This window comes from Rhamphochromis sp. 'chilingali', assembly GCF_963969265.1.
Source record: "Rhamphochromis sp. 'chilingali' genome assembly, chromosome: 15".
Lineage (NCBI taxonomy): Eukaryota > Metazoa > Chordata > Actinopteri > Cichliformes > Cichlidae > Rhamphochromis > Rhamphochromis sp. 'chilingali'.
The window spans coordinates 16494517-16506640 of NC_137942.1; the positions used below are offsets into that span (position 1 = coordinate 16494517).

Here is a 12124-nt window from a genome sequence, read left to right on the forward strand (position 1 = left end):
TTAAGTAGGCAACTGCGCAGCAATCAGATCTGTGCATAAGCCCCAGCTTAGGGACTGCCAATCCCCTCAACTAAGTGAACCGATGAGTGTGGTGGGTCAGCAGGATTACAAGCACAGAGCATCAGCGTATTATAGCATCACTTTCCACAGTGGGATGTAAGCCTGTGCGGAGGAGGCCTTATACAAAGAGAAATGCCAAAATTGTGTGGGTCAGGAGATAAAGGTAGTAAAGGTAGGGCTGGATTACTGGAAAGCAGTGTACAGCATGCTAATTCAGAGTGCTGCAGTCTACTGTGAGAAAGGAATACAAAAATAGCTGACAGCTATCTAAGGCTAATTAAATTTTGAGCATTTATTATTATTGTATACAAATCTGGAATCACTAAAAATGTTCCGTGTTCTAGCATAATTGTGTCAAAACACCCCCTTCACATCCCACATTTCCTTCCTTCCATTTGTAGCCTTCTTACCCTCCCACAGTCGCAGTAGCAGCTTTCAATCTGTCGGAGGCCTGGAGGCTGACAGCAGGAGCAGCAGCCGGGGAAGCCTGGAGGAGCTGTCTCAGTCTCAGTCTCGTCACAGAGAGACCACCGCCGCTCTCTCCTGTGGCTCTACTGCAGGCTTGAAGCAGAAGATGCTGTTGGACTATAATGTCTACATGGCCAAATACGTGAGTCCCCAGGTGCCGCCTAGAAGCCCGACTGCCACTGACAGCGCTAGGAACAGCCCGGATAGCAGCCCCCAGACTACCAAAAAGGTAGGAGACAGATGGATGCATGTCAGGCTGAATAGAAAAAGATTGTCATCCAAAGTGGGCATCTATCAAAAGCCCCCCCTGGGGTCTGCACGTCTAAACCACAATATCAACTAAATCAGTCTGTTGTCACCTGAAGTTACCCCAGAGAGCTCCGAACCACTGGCAACTCAGTGAATCTTACTGAAGGGTTGCTGGGAGCAAACTCAATATATCAAGCTCAAGCTTGATGCAGAAAATGATTATAGATATTCAAAACTGCCATTCATACATGTATGTGTGTCCTTTAGCTGCGTAGGAGTTCAGAGGAGACTGCGGAGCCTGAGGCCTGGGTAAATGCATTTCTGGGAAGGATATTCTGGGACTTCCTGGGAGAGAAATATTGGGCCAATGTAGTCTCCAAAAAGATCCAAATGAAGCTCAGTAAGATCAGGGTGAGTAGTAGTAGTAGCTACAGTTAGTAATATCCAAATGCAAGAAGATTTCCTCAAGAGATAGAGATTTGTCTTTGCGTTGGCTGTATTTGTATCTTTTTCCGTACATGTTGTCTTTTAGCTGCCATATGTTATGAATGAGCTGACTCTGACAGAGCTAGACATGGGCTTCTCCATTCCTAAGATCCTCCGTGCCTCCAAACCTTCAGTGGACCACCAAGGTAGGAAGAAAATTACATTAGGTGTGTTATTTTTTTTACATTTTTGTGGGTGCTTTCAAGATTTCTTATTTTTATCTTACTCGAGCCACTTATTAATTCTGTCTTTTCCCCAACCCGTCTTCTTCACCTTTCATACCATATCTCCATCTTATTCCTCTTCTCGCTAGATTAAGCCATAACCCCCTACCCTCCAACACTCTGTCCTTCTCTCCTCTGGAGTCTAGCCTTTCTGCATGTTTGCTCTATTAAGCCACAGTAATTAAACCTCATGTCTTGGCTCCCCCTCATCCATTACTGAAACACTGACTCACCCAGCCTGCTTTAAGCCTGAGCAAAGGGACTAGTTTGACACAGAAACAGAGCAGAGATGTGTATTAATTCCAGCTGGTTTAAGGCAAAAAAAGAGATTGTTAAAAGCTTCAGTCATTTGGGGTGGGGTTTTTTTTAGTTTTTTTTTTTAAATTTGTCATTTCTTAAAATATGATGATTATACACTTGCTAGCCATTTTGTTAGGTATTGTTCAACTGGTCGAATGCGTCATTAGCCAATGACATGGCAGCAACTTAGTACATTTAAGCATGTAGACATGGTCAAGATGACCTGCTGAAGCTAAGGCTATAATTGACATGAGCTCACCGAAATTGGACAACAGAAGAAAAATGTCGAATGCTGAAGACTTCACTGGATTCAAATGGCCTCCACAGTCACCAGAGCTCAAGATCTCTGGAGCACCTTTGAAACCAAAATCTGTGAGAAATGTTTCCAGCACCTTTTCGAATCTGTCTCATGAAGAATTAAGACCCTTCTGAAGGCAAAAGGGGGTCCAACTAGTAAGGTGTACCTCATAAAGTGTCCAGTGAATGTAAATGTCATGAGGAGCCGCCGTGTTGAAATTTTTGTTTATCAATTCCAGATTAAGAACATTGAGTTTTTCTTGATCTTAGGTCTAAAGATTCTTGTTGTTCAGTTGTTGGAGCAGGGTGTCTGCAGAGCTCACAAATGTGTCTGAACCTATACATCCTCAGATATATACTAACAAAGCATCATTAGCCGATGATGAAATGTGCGCTTTCATCCTGCATGAACTGAACACGCTTGTGATTTCTTCTCTTGTGTGATGATGGTAAAATTGAGGGAAAGGCAGCTTCTCAATGCCTTATTTATGGGGAGACATGGCTTGATTGACAATGTTTACACTGTGCTTCGATAACCGCACAATACACACAAACTGATGTTTGTCAGTTGTGCAAAGATGTGAAAATGAGCTAGAGGCTTATAAGAAACAAGTGGGTATAACATTCTTGACGTTAGTGTATGCACAGAACCATTTTAACCATCTTAGCATGCAGACATTTCATAATTAGCTCAGAGGAGAGTCGGGCTGAAGCGTCACTTTTGCAATTGCTTGGTCATGCACATGCTGCACAAATGGAAATTATTAATGTGGAGGCAAATTCACCACACTATATGACAATGAGAGCGATTTAAAGGAATATCTAATGCACGATTGCTGTGATATGTTTCCCGGTTCTACATCTGTCTGTGGTAGAGATGTGTTGGCTCCTTCAAATTTAATGAGAAAATCCAGACGGTCTCTTCCTGCTGTTTGTCTCGTGCTAGACAATGAGACACTGTCTTCCATGATGTGTCTTGCTGCTGTCATGTAGCTTCTCTCTGGCACTGCTGTCACACAGACTGTACGAATCAATGAGCATTTACAGGGAGAGGGAAAGTGAAGAGAAGGGAGGGGGGCAGACAGAGGGGATAATAAACGTCAGTTACTGGCTGCAGACGTTCGCTGTGCAAACAGCAGGGGGATCGTAATCTGAATAATTCTCCTGCCGCCCGCTGAGGAGTGGGACGTGTAAACAGGAAGTAGCTTAATAAAGAACTGCTTCCTGATAGGTGACCTTTTTTTAGGTAGATGAGCACTACAGTTAACCTTGCAACAATTAAACACAAATCATTAGGTTGTTATTGATTTTCCTTATGCTATTGACGAGGATGTCAGCAGGCATGGGTTTGGTATAAAAAACATCATAAGTCTTTGTTTTCTTTCTCAGGTTTGTGGTTTGATCTGGAGGTCTCCTACACGGGCTCTTTCCTCATGACGCTGGAGACCAAGATGAACTTGGCCCGTTTGGGAAAGGAGGGCGAGGGCCTTGGAGAACATGGGAAAGATTGGTGAGGCTTTAAAAGTGCATTTCTTCTTTTATGCAGAATAATGAAGCTGAGTGAAGCTCGGTCTGATTTTATTTTGTTTTTAAGAAGGCTTCCAGATTTTAGAGTCGTCCTCCACAGCTTGTCCTGATTCCTCCGTGTTTGTTTTTCTTCTTATTGTCTCATTCTCAGTGACAGTGCCAAAATAAAATGTGTGAAGGATTCGATTTTCTGCTAAAGAAAACCAGCTCTGAGTCGGATGGTAATCGGGTGCATTTGCATTTTTAGAGCCATATTAGTTGTCACATGCGTTTTTCACAGTTCCTCCCCTTTTGTCGTGTTGCCTTTTCCCTCCTTCTCTTTATATACTAATCCTTCCCGTGGATGCTTACCGCTGTGGACATGTGTACAGTAAACTGGCGAGTTTGGGAATTGGATGCCTACAGTCGCTGTCCCTGAAACAATACATTTTGTTACCCATTTGGGTTATTGGATCTTTTTTTGAGTGAGATCGGTGGAGAAGTAGTTCCTGGGATACATTTAATGGGAATTAATAGTGATTGATAAGGGCTCTTTGCAAAGCCACTGGGGCCTGACTTTGCAACATGAGTGCTTGTTTATGTGTGCGTGACAGGTCAAGGCCACGGACATACTGTCTGGCAGACAGTGACGAGGAATCGTCTAGTGCCGGTTCATCGGACGAGGAGGATCCTCCAGAACTCCTCAGTGACAAACCTGTTCTGCCTGGAGCAGAGGGGTGAGCAAATGTCTCTTTCTAACAACATTAGTGCACCTCCGAATTGAAAATGAGCAGAATAACATTCGTACTGAGGTTCTGAAACAGAACATTTTTCCTTTTTCTATCCAACCAGCCACCCACTCAGACATACATATTTGAAAGCTCGCTGATGATTTAATGTAGCACCCGGTCACTTGCACACATAGCCCCTCGATAGTGGGTGCTGAGTAGCAAGAGATGCCGTTATGAATTAATTATGAACCTGACTCACTCCTTGTCTCCCCTCCTCCTCTGTTTCCATCATCGACTTGCGTAGTTATGTGGGAGGCCACAGACCCAGCAAGATCATGCGCTTTGTGGACAAGATAGCCAAGTCGAAGTACTTCCAGAAAGCCACAGAGACGGAGTTCATCAAGAAGAAGATGGAGGAAGTATCCAACACGCCCTTGTTGCTCACCGTAGAGGTGCAAGAGTGCCGCGGGACTCTGGCTGTCAACATCCCACCTCCCCCCACAGACAGGATATGGTATGTTTAGAAGGATGTGGAAAATTGCAGGATGGAGTTGGTATGTCACAATCTATGTGAATGGCTTGAGATTATAGCACTGCACCCTCTGCTGGGCAAAAACAACAACACAAGCAAGTGATGAGAGAATAAAAATGTTTAATCACATCTAAGAAATGAGGGCACAAAGGTGTGTTTTCCATTAAAGATGTGGAACATTGAAGCCTTAAATACACACTGATTTATGTTTGGCTTAATTAATACGAACTTCTTTATTTGCGCCACTAAATAGGTGCTAAGAAAAATATAATTAAAACAACATATAGAAAAATCTGTTTCTGTTGCATGCTATATATGTTTTGCATGTTTTCCTCCATGTTTTTACCTTTTTTCTCCTTAAATACTGCTAATATGTATTTTTTTTTTTTTATTGAAATGAAGCAGTCATTTAAGGAAAAACCCATCAATCGACATCTGTTTCATGAAGCTGGTCTGAAAATTCAACACGATTATCACAAACTTCTCTTTTTGGCTGTCAGGTATGGTTTTCGGAGTCCGCCTCACCTGGAGCTCAAAGCACGGCCCAAACTCGGTGAAAGGGAGGTGACGCTGGTGCATGTAACAGAGTGGATTGAGAAGAAACTGGATCAGGAGTTCCAGGTATACACTGGGAGAAACAAGCACCGGTGAAATCTAATCTTAAGTCATAATAAAGTCTACTTATTGTCCATTTGCAAGTTCAATTGTTAAAAACGAGGAATTGCATGGTTTTAAATTTACACTCGCTGGTCACTTCATTTACTATACCCGCTGAACTGTTCATTATTGCAGATATCTAATCAGCCAATCACATGGCAAAACGCAAATACATTAAGACATGTAGGCATGGTTAAGACAACTTGATGAAGTTCAAACTGAGCATCAGAATGGGGAAGGAAGGTGACGTAAGTGACTTTGAATGTGGTATAGTAGTTGATGCCAGACGGGCTGGTCTGAATATTTCAGAAACTGCTGATCTACTGGGATTTCCCCACACAGCCGTCTCTATGGTTTACAGAGAATGGTCAGAAAAGAAAGAAAAATATTCAGTGAGCAGCAGTTGTGTGGATGAAAATGCCTTGCCAATGTAAAAGGTCAGAAGAGAATGGCTAGACTGTTTTAAGGGCAAGAGTACCTCAAATAAGCACTCATTGCACCCAAGATATGCAGAAAGGCATCTCTACATACAGATGGACTACAGCAGCAGAAGACCACCCTGGGTGCCAGTGTGGTCAGATAAGAACAGCAAACTGAGGCTACAATTTGAAAGATTTGACAACAGAAGATTGGAAAATGTTACCTGGTCTGACGATTCTTGATATCTGTTGCAATGATCATTAGAATCAGAATTTGACATGGATCTGTCTTGTGTTGTATTAATGATTCAGGTTTGTGGACTTTGGGCTAGTTCTGGTTCTAGTTGCTGACCACATCCACCCCTTTGTTACCACAGTGGACCCATCTTCTGATGGCTGTTTCCACCATGTTAACGCACCATGCCACAAAGCTCAAATCATCTTAAAACTGTGTTCTTGAACACACAGTGACCATGTTCAAATGGCCTCCAGAGTCACCAGATCTCAGTTTAATAGGGAACCTTTTGGAAATGTTGGAATGGGAGATTCTCATCATTGATGTGCAGCCGATAAATCTGAAGCAACTGTGTGATGCTGTGATGTCCATATGGACCAAAGTCTCTGAGGAATGTTTCCAGCACCTTATTGATTCTGTGCCATGAATTAAGTTAGCTCTGAAGGTAAAAACCGGGTCCAACTTAGTACTAGCACGGTGTAATGAAGTGGCTGGTGAGTGTTCAGTTTGAATTTGACACTCTGTTTGGAACTGAACAAGGGATTTTAAGTATTTAGCACATCCGAATACACCTTAAACCAGTGGTGTCCAAACCCAGGCCTCGAGGCTCGGTTTCCTGCAGGTTTTAGATGTGTCCTTGATCCATCACAGCTGATTTGAATGGATAAATGACCTCCTCAACATGTCTTGAGGTTCTCCAGAGGCCTGGTAATGAACTAATCATTTGATTCAAGTGTGTAGACCCAGGGTGAGATCTAAAACTTGCAGGACACCGGCCCTCGAGGCCTGGAGTTGGCCTTAAACCAATGTTCTTTATGTAAAATACCTTTGGCCTATTTAGAATTACCACCCATGTGTGCATAGGAGGAACATGTAGATCCAAACAGAAAGTTTTAACCAGTAGGTTTAAATCCAATATGTTGTTAATACATTGTGCTATTTTCAATTGAATATAGTTAAAAAAAAAAACTCCAAATCACTGGAATCTGTTTTTACGTTTAACACAGCACCCTAACCTTTTTTGTAAACATGGGTGCATTTAGTGCATGATGTCATATCCTGTGGTATTTATCAACTGATGTTTGAAAGTCTACCATTGGCATGGCCGAGAAGCTCAAAGTTTACTCACCAAGGACAAAGAGCACCTCTGCAAACTACCGCAGCAAATTGTCCCTGTCAGGTTTACCACACATCAACATTTATCTCTGCCTCCTCCTCAGGGGCTGTAATTACGTTTTGGCCCCCTCCACAATGCTTCTAGTAAAATATAGCGCTGCGGTGCACACTGTTGTCATTTGTGAGCAAGTGTTTACATCTGGCTTTCAACAAACGCTGGACTCAGGCTTTATTGGGTTTCAGACATAACAATACAGGGTTGCTTTGTTGCTTTCTTGTTAAAAGAGATAGTTTGAAACTTTATTTTTGTTTTCATTTTGTATGTTTTTGATGACAAAACTAGAATTTATAGGTTCTGTTCCTCTAATAGTCTCTCACAGTGGTTTTCGAGTAAACATGCTTCACTGTCCTCCACCATATTTATTGCTAATCCTTGTTTTTGTTTTTTTTTCATCATTTCACAGAAAATATTTGTGATGCCAAACATGGATGATGTGTGGCTACCCATAATGCACTCTGCCATGGATACGCGTTCAAATGCCAACTTGTTTACTGTGACAAATGATGCCTTGAAGGATCCAGAACCCGAATCTGATGTCTCTGACATGTGAAGGCACGCTGCTCGAGGTGTTCAATGACAAGCTTTTTATCGCCATGTCCCCGCCCCGTCTCAGAGATCACAGCTCCAGCAGTGGGCTCGGTCGGCTCCCTGGTATTTTTACCAGTACTCCAGTCCTGCTGTCGCACCGCTCCATGAAGGCTGTGCTTCAAAACGATCTGAAATCTACTCATATCTGGCTATTAAAAGCAAACAGAAGAGAACAGTGACTCACAGACTGCCGATCATTCACACAGTTTTAGTGTGACATCAAATATTATGATTCACTCTGATGAAATGACTTTTTTGGGGGACATGGTTAAAGTGTGTGTGTGTGTGTGTGTGTGTGTGTGTGTGTGTGTGTGTGTGTGTGTGTGTGTGTGTGTCATGGTGGATTGACAAATAGCCATCCGATCCAACCAGAGGAACCATAATACCTGTGATGTACAGCTGCCCCAAACGTGATAGTTGTACAGTGTAAACCTTTTATGTGACGTTTCTAATTGACTGGTTTATTGTTACTATAACTCTTTGAGAACTCCTGAGGCCACTAAACGAAGATTGTGTATATCTGAGCGAGCAAACACCTGACAGAATATTCCTTTAAATTCGCAGGCGATTTCGCCGAAAACCCCAGCATCTGTGATTACATGTTTCACAGGGATGTCGAGACACATTTATCAACCACTCACACTGCTGCCTGTGCCGGCTGCCTGGCACCTATATGCAAACCAATCAACGGCTCTGCGTCTATAAGACACCGGGCCTGTTTAGAATAAAGGACTGTCATTATGCTTTTTACCTGTGTCATAGGACTTACAGAGGAGTCGTGTGAATTGAAGTACATCTGCAAATGCAGCAGCAAAACATTGCCTAGGTCTATTGAATGTATACATAGGAATGCAGCTCTTTAGCTGTGCAATGGAATAGCTCATTCACTAAAAACGTGCTTCTAAGCAACATGTTTCAAGCGCTCTTTTCGTGTTATGTTCAGAGTCGACAAAAAGTAATAATTTTCTATTTTTTATTGCCAAAGCAATCTTTCAGTGTGGTTTAAAGAAAGAAACCAGAGGGTTGTGTATGAGGTAAACAGAAATTCAGAAGACGGAGAAAAATAATCTGCAGGGAGTGATTTTAATGAGCAGGAGACTGAAACACTTTTAGTTTAAATGGAAACACATAAACTCAGAAATGTGTAGTTTAAAGAGCTGGGACATCCACTCTTGCTGTTTTATTTTAAATCAATAACATACTGGATATTAGCCATATTATTTAATGCTCTCAGCAGACATCCAGCTAATGAATGCTCCGTTTCTGTTGAATTATTTATTGATTTCCTTTTTTTAAATGCTGTCTACTGTTGTACACATTAAAGAAAAACATGACATACACTAGAACTACAGGATCTTTGTAATCTGCCAAGACGCCCTGCTTTACAGGTGACTTTTACTTTATATGTCCAGACATGTGTGTTGACAAGTGTATGAGGCAGAAAGTGCCTTTAAAGTAAATTAAACATTCCTCCATAGTGAGCCGCCGTGTTTCTTGCATCAGTTGAGAATAGGAAAAGGGGAAAAAAAAGTCTTTGTGCCATTACTGTGTCTGTTAAGACATGCCCATTTTGGTTTTTCATGTCTCGGTGTTGTTTATTTGCACAAGTGATGACAATATCAAACATTGCTGTTGTGTTCAGTGATGTTGCAGAATGTTACGTTTCTGATCATTGTGGATCAATAAAATCTTTTTGCTCGGAAAGAATACGTATGGATTTGATGTTCTGACAGAAGAGATGAGGAATGAGAAGCCGGAGCCAGATTCTCATCAGAAGACATGCATTTATATGCTGTTTCGCTTCATAAGGTACGCCTGTTCAATCACAAGGCGCCAACTCAGTGAGTTGAGGCGTATCAAGATGAGATACACCAGAATGGAGAAGAAAGGTGTTTTAACTGACTTGGCATGGTTGTTGATGCCAGATGGGCTGGTATCTACTGGGATTTTCCTGCACAATCATCTATTAATGTAACAGGGAATGTTCCAAAGGAGAAACTATTCAGTGAAAAACGCTTTACTGATGTGAGAGGAGGGCGGGAAGAATGCTTTGAGCTGATTGGAAGGCAACAGTACTCAAATAACCACTTGTTATGACTAAAGTATGCAGAAGAGCACCCTCTAATTACACACCAAACAAACCTTGAAGCAGATGGGCTACTGCAGCAGAAGACCACACAGGGTGCCACTCATGTTAGCTAAGCACAATCCACAGGCTACAACCCACAAAATTAGACAATGCAAGGTCTCTGTGTTCCCACTCGTGACCTGGAAACTGATAGTTTGATCTGCTGAGAGTTGTCTCAACTCCCGAAACAAATCTGTGGGTAGAGACGTTGCACAGGTGTCATTTGTGGAAGTGTTTATACACGTGAAGTAGTGGTGGCACATCATTGGATGATATGAAGCCTGCTGAGAGTTGGACTTTAAGATATTCAACAAATGAACTTTATCATTTCCAATTATAAATATAGTGGCTATAACAGCCACTTATGAGATGATGCCGCTGTCCCATGTCATAAGTGGCATCTTATTTTTGTTAACCAGTTTTTCCTAGCCCCGTCTGCTCTCATCTGGGGGAAGAGGAATCAAGGACGTGAAGTATGAAAGACAACACTTCACAATCTAAAAATAGTATGTGTGTGGATGTACATTCACTTGACAAAAATATTCAGTATTTAACCGGCTGCATTTCTTCTTTTTAAACATCTGACTTGTGGTGTCAAATTAAGTGTTAATGCTAACAGATGTGCTGACACCACAGGCGGATGTTAAACTCCGTCACGTGGGCAGCTTCCACACTTTGAGAACACTATACCTGAACTTCATCTCGAGTCTGTGTCTTGCTTTAAAAGAGAGACTTGGTGAAATAAAAGCCAAGAAACCCCAGTTATGACAAGACATGACTTGATCTTGCACTGCTCTCCACCTTTGAGTGGCCACGGAAGAGGCCAGCCAGGTTCAGAGGAGTGCCCAGAAATAAGTTAAAATAACAAAAACGACGCTGTTGGTTTGTGGAAAAATGCTTTATTCTTTTTAAAGAGTCAAGATTCAAAGTGTTTATTGTCATGCGTCACAAGAGAAAAGGCATTTCTCTGTGCAATGAAATTCTTTCTTTGCTGTCCACCCGCAGATGTCGATTAATATATACAATAAAAATAGAACAAATACAAATAGTACAAATAAAATAAAAACAAAGATGGAAAAACCCCCCCCAAAAAAAACATGTTTATCTGAGACACTGCAACTTCAAGCCTGGGTCCACTTCTTGAGCATCACAGGCTGGTCCCTGAAGAAGAAAACAAATAAGCTCAGTTGTTAACAAGCTGTTTATAAAGATCTTTGAGGGGGGCAGATCAATAATGTCTTCAAATTTATCAGAAGACTTATCAGTTACAATCATTTTGGATTACACTCAAATTACTTACTGTGTCATTATCCTGAACATCCAGTCACACTGAAGGCCCCTGTGCAGAAAATGATAAAAAAAAAAAAAAAAAGCTTAAGTGCATGTGATTGATTGATTACAAATCCTGACCTGTGTTAGTGACTCAACTCAGATTTCAATTCTGACTTCATTTTCAGATCAGAAGTCTAACGCACGAAAACTCATCATCCATGAACCAAAGGGAAAACACATTTTCTGTACTTCATATTTCTGACTTCATACCTCGCTGCTGGCCGTCCTCCACGAGACTGTATGACACCACCCTGTCCACGTGGTGAAGTGCAGAAAACATCCACTAGAGCAATCACCATCCTATTTCACAAAGAGACCAAAATACCTGGTTACAGATGGGAGCTCAAGCGGGTTGTATTTTTATTTAGTTTTTTTTTTTTTTTTAAATAAGTTCTTACCTTCGTTTTCTTTGCTCATGCGGCCTAGTCAAGTCCCGCTGCTCAAACGCGCAGTCATTGCTTTCAGTGCTCTAACTTTACACCTCCCCATCATATATGCACTGGCAGTCAGCTGCAATAATAATAACTACAACATAAAATTTCATAGCCAAATTAAACACGACCATGCCGCAGTTCGCTTGCCCAACGCTGAAAGGGATGCCTCCCACACTCTTCGCAGACCGCTGTAGAAAATGTCCCCCGGATCTATTTTATACCACATCCGGTGTCCGTATCGCTTTTCTCATTGGCTCACAGACTCTCGACATTTCCCCTCCTCCACTCGTGTGGATATCTA

The 12124-nt window shown here is 41.9% G+C and overlaps 1 protein-coding gene and 1 long non-coding RNA gene across 10 annotated transcripts in view; one reads left to right on the forward strand and one right to left on the reverse strand.

The window, feature by feature from the left end:
• tex2 (testis expressed 2) overlaps nucleotides 1–10891 on the forward strand; it is a 36598-nt gene extending 25707 nt beyond the window's left edge. For 6 of the 9 annotated variants that reach the window (XM_080904406.1, XM_080904408.1, XM_080904404.1 and 3 more), the window contains exons 6-13: nucleotides 462–757; nucleotides 1045–1188; nucleotides 1310–1409; nucleotides 3474–3594; nucleotides 4205–4327; nucleotides 4626–4835; nucleotides 5354–5474; nucleotides 7745–10890. In XM_080904406.1, coding sequence (XP_080760532.1) covers nucleotides 462–757; nucleotides 1045–1188; nucleotides 1310–1409; nucleotides 3474–3594; nucleotides 4205–4327; nucleotides 4626–4835; nucleotides 5354–5474; nucleotides 7745–7891 — 1262 coding nt within the window. In that variant the 3' untranslated portion in view covers nucleotides 7892–10890. Of the gene's footprint in view, nucleotides 1–461; nucleotides 758–1044; nucleotides 1189–1309; nucleotides 1410–3473; nucleotides 3595–4204; nucleotides 4328–4625; nucleotides 4836–5353; nucleotides 5475–7744 lie in introns of all 9 variants that reach the window. The other 3 variants (XM_080904412.1, XM_080904405.1, XM_080904411.1) reach the window with 1 other exon arrangement.
• Nucleotides 10892–10940: 49 nt separating this feature from the next.
• LOC308410792 lies at nucleotides 10941–12028 on the reverse strand. Its single transcript, XR_013974249.1, has 4 exons — nucleotides 11788–12028; nucleotides 11600–11689; nucleotides 11358–11396; nucleotides 10941–11218 (listed from the first exon to the last, which is right to left on the reverse strand). It is a non-coding gene; the product is annotated as an uncharacterized lncRNA (long non-coding RNA).
• Between the last annotated feature and the right edge of the window lie 96 nt (nucleotides 12029–12124).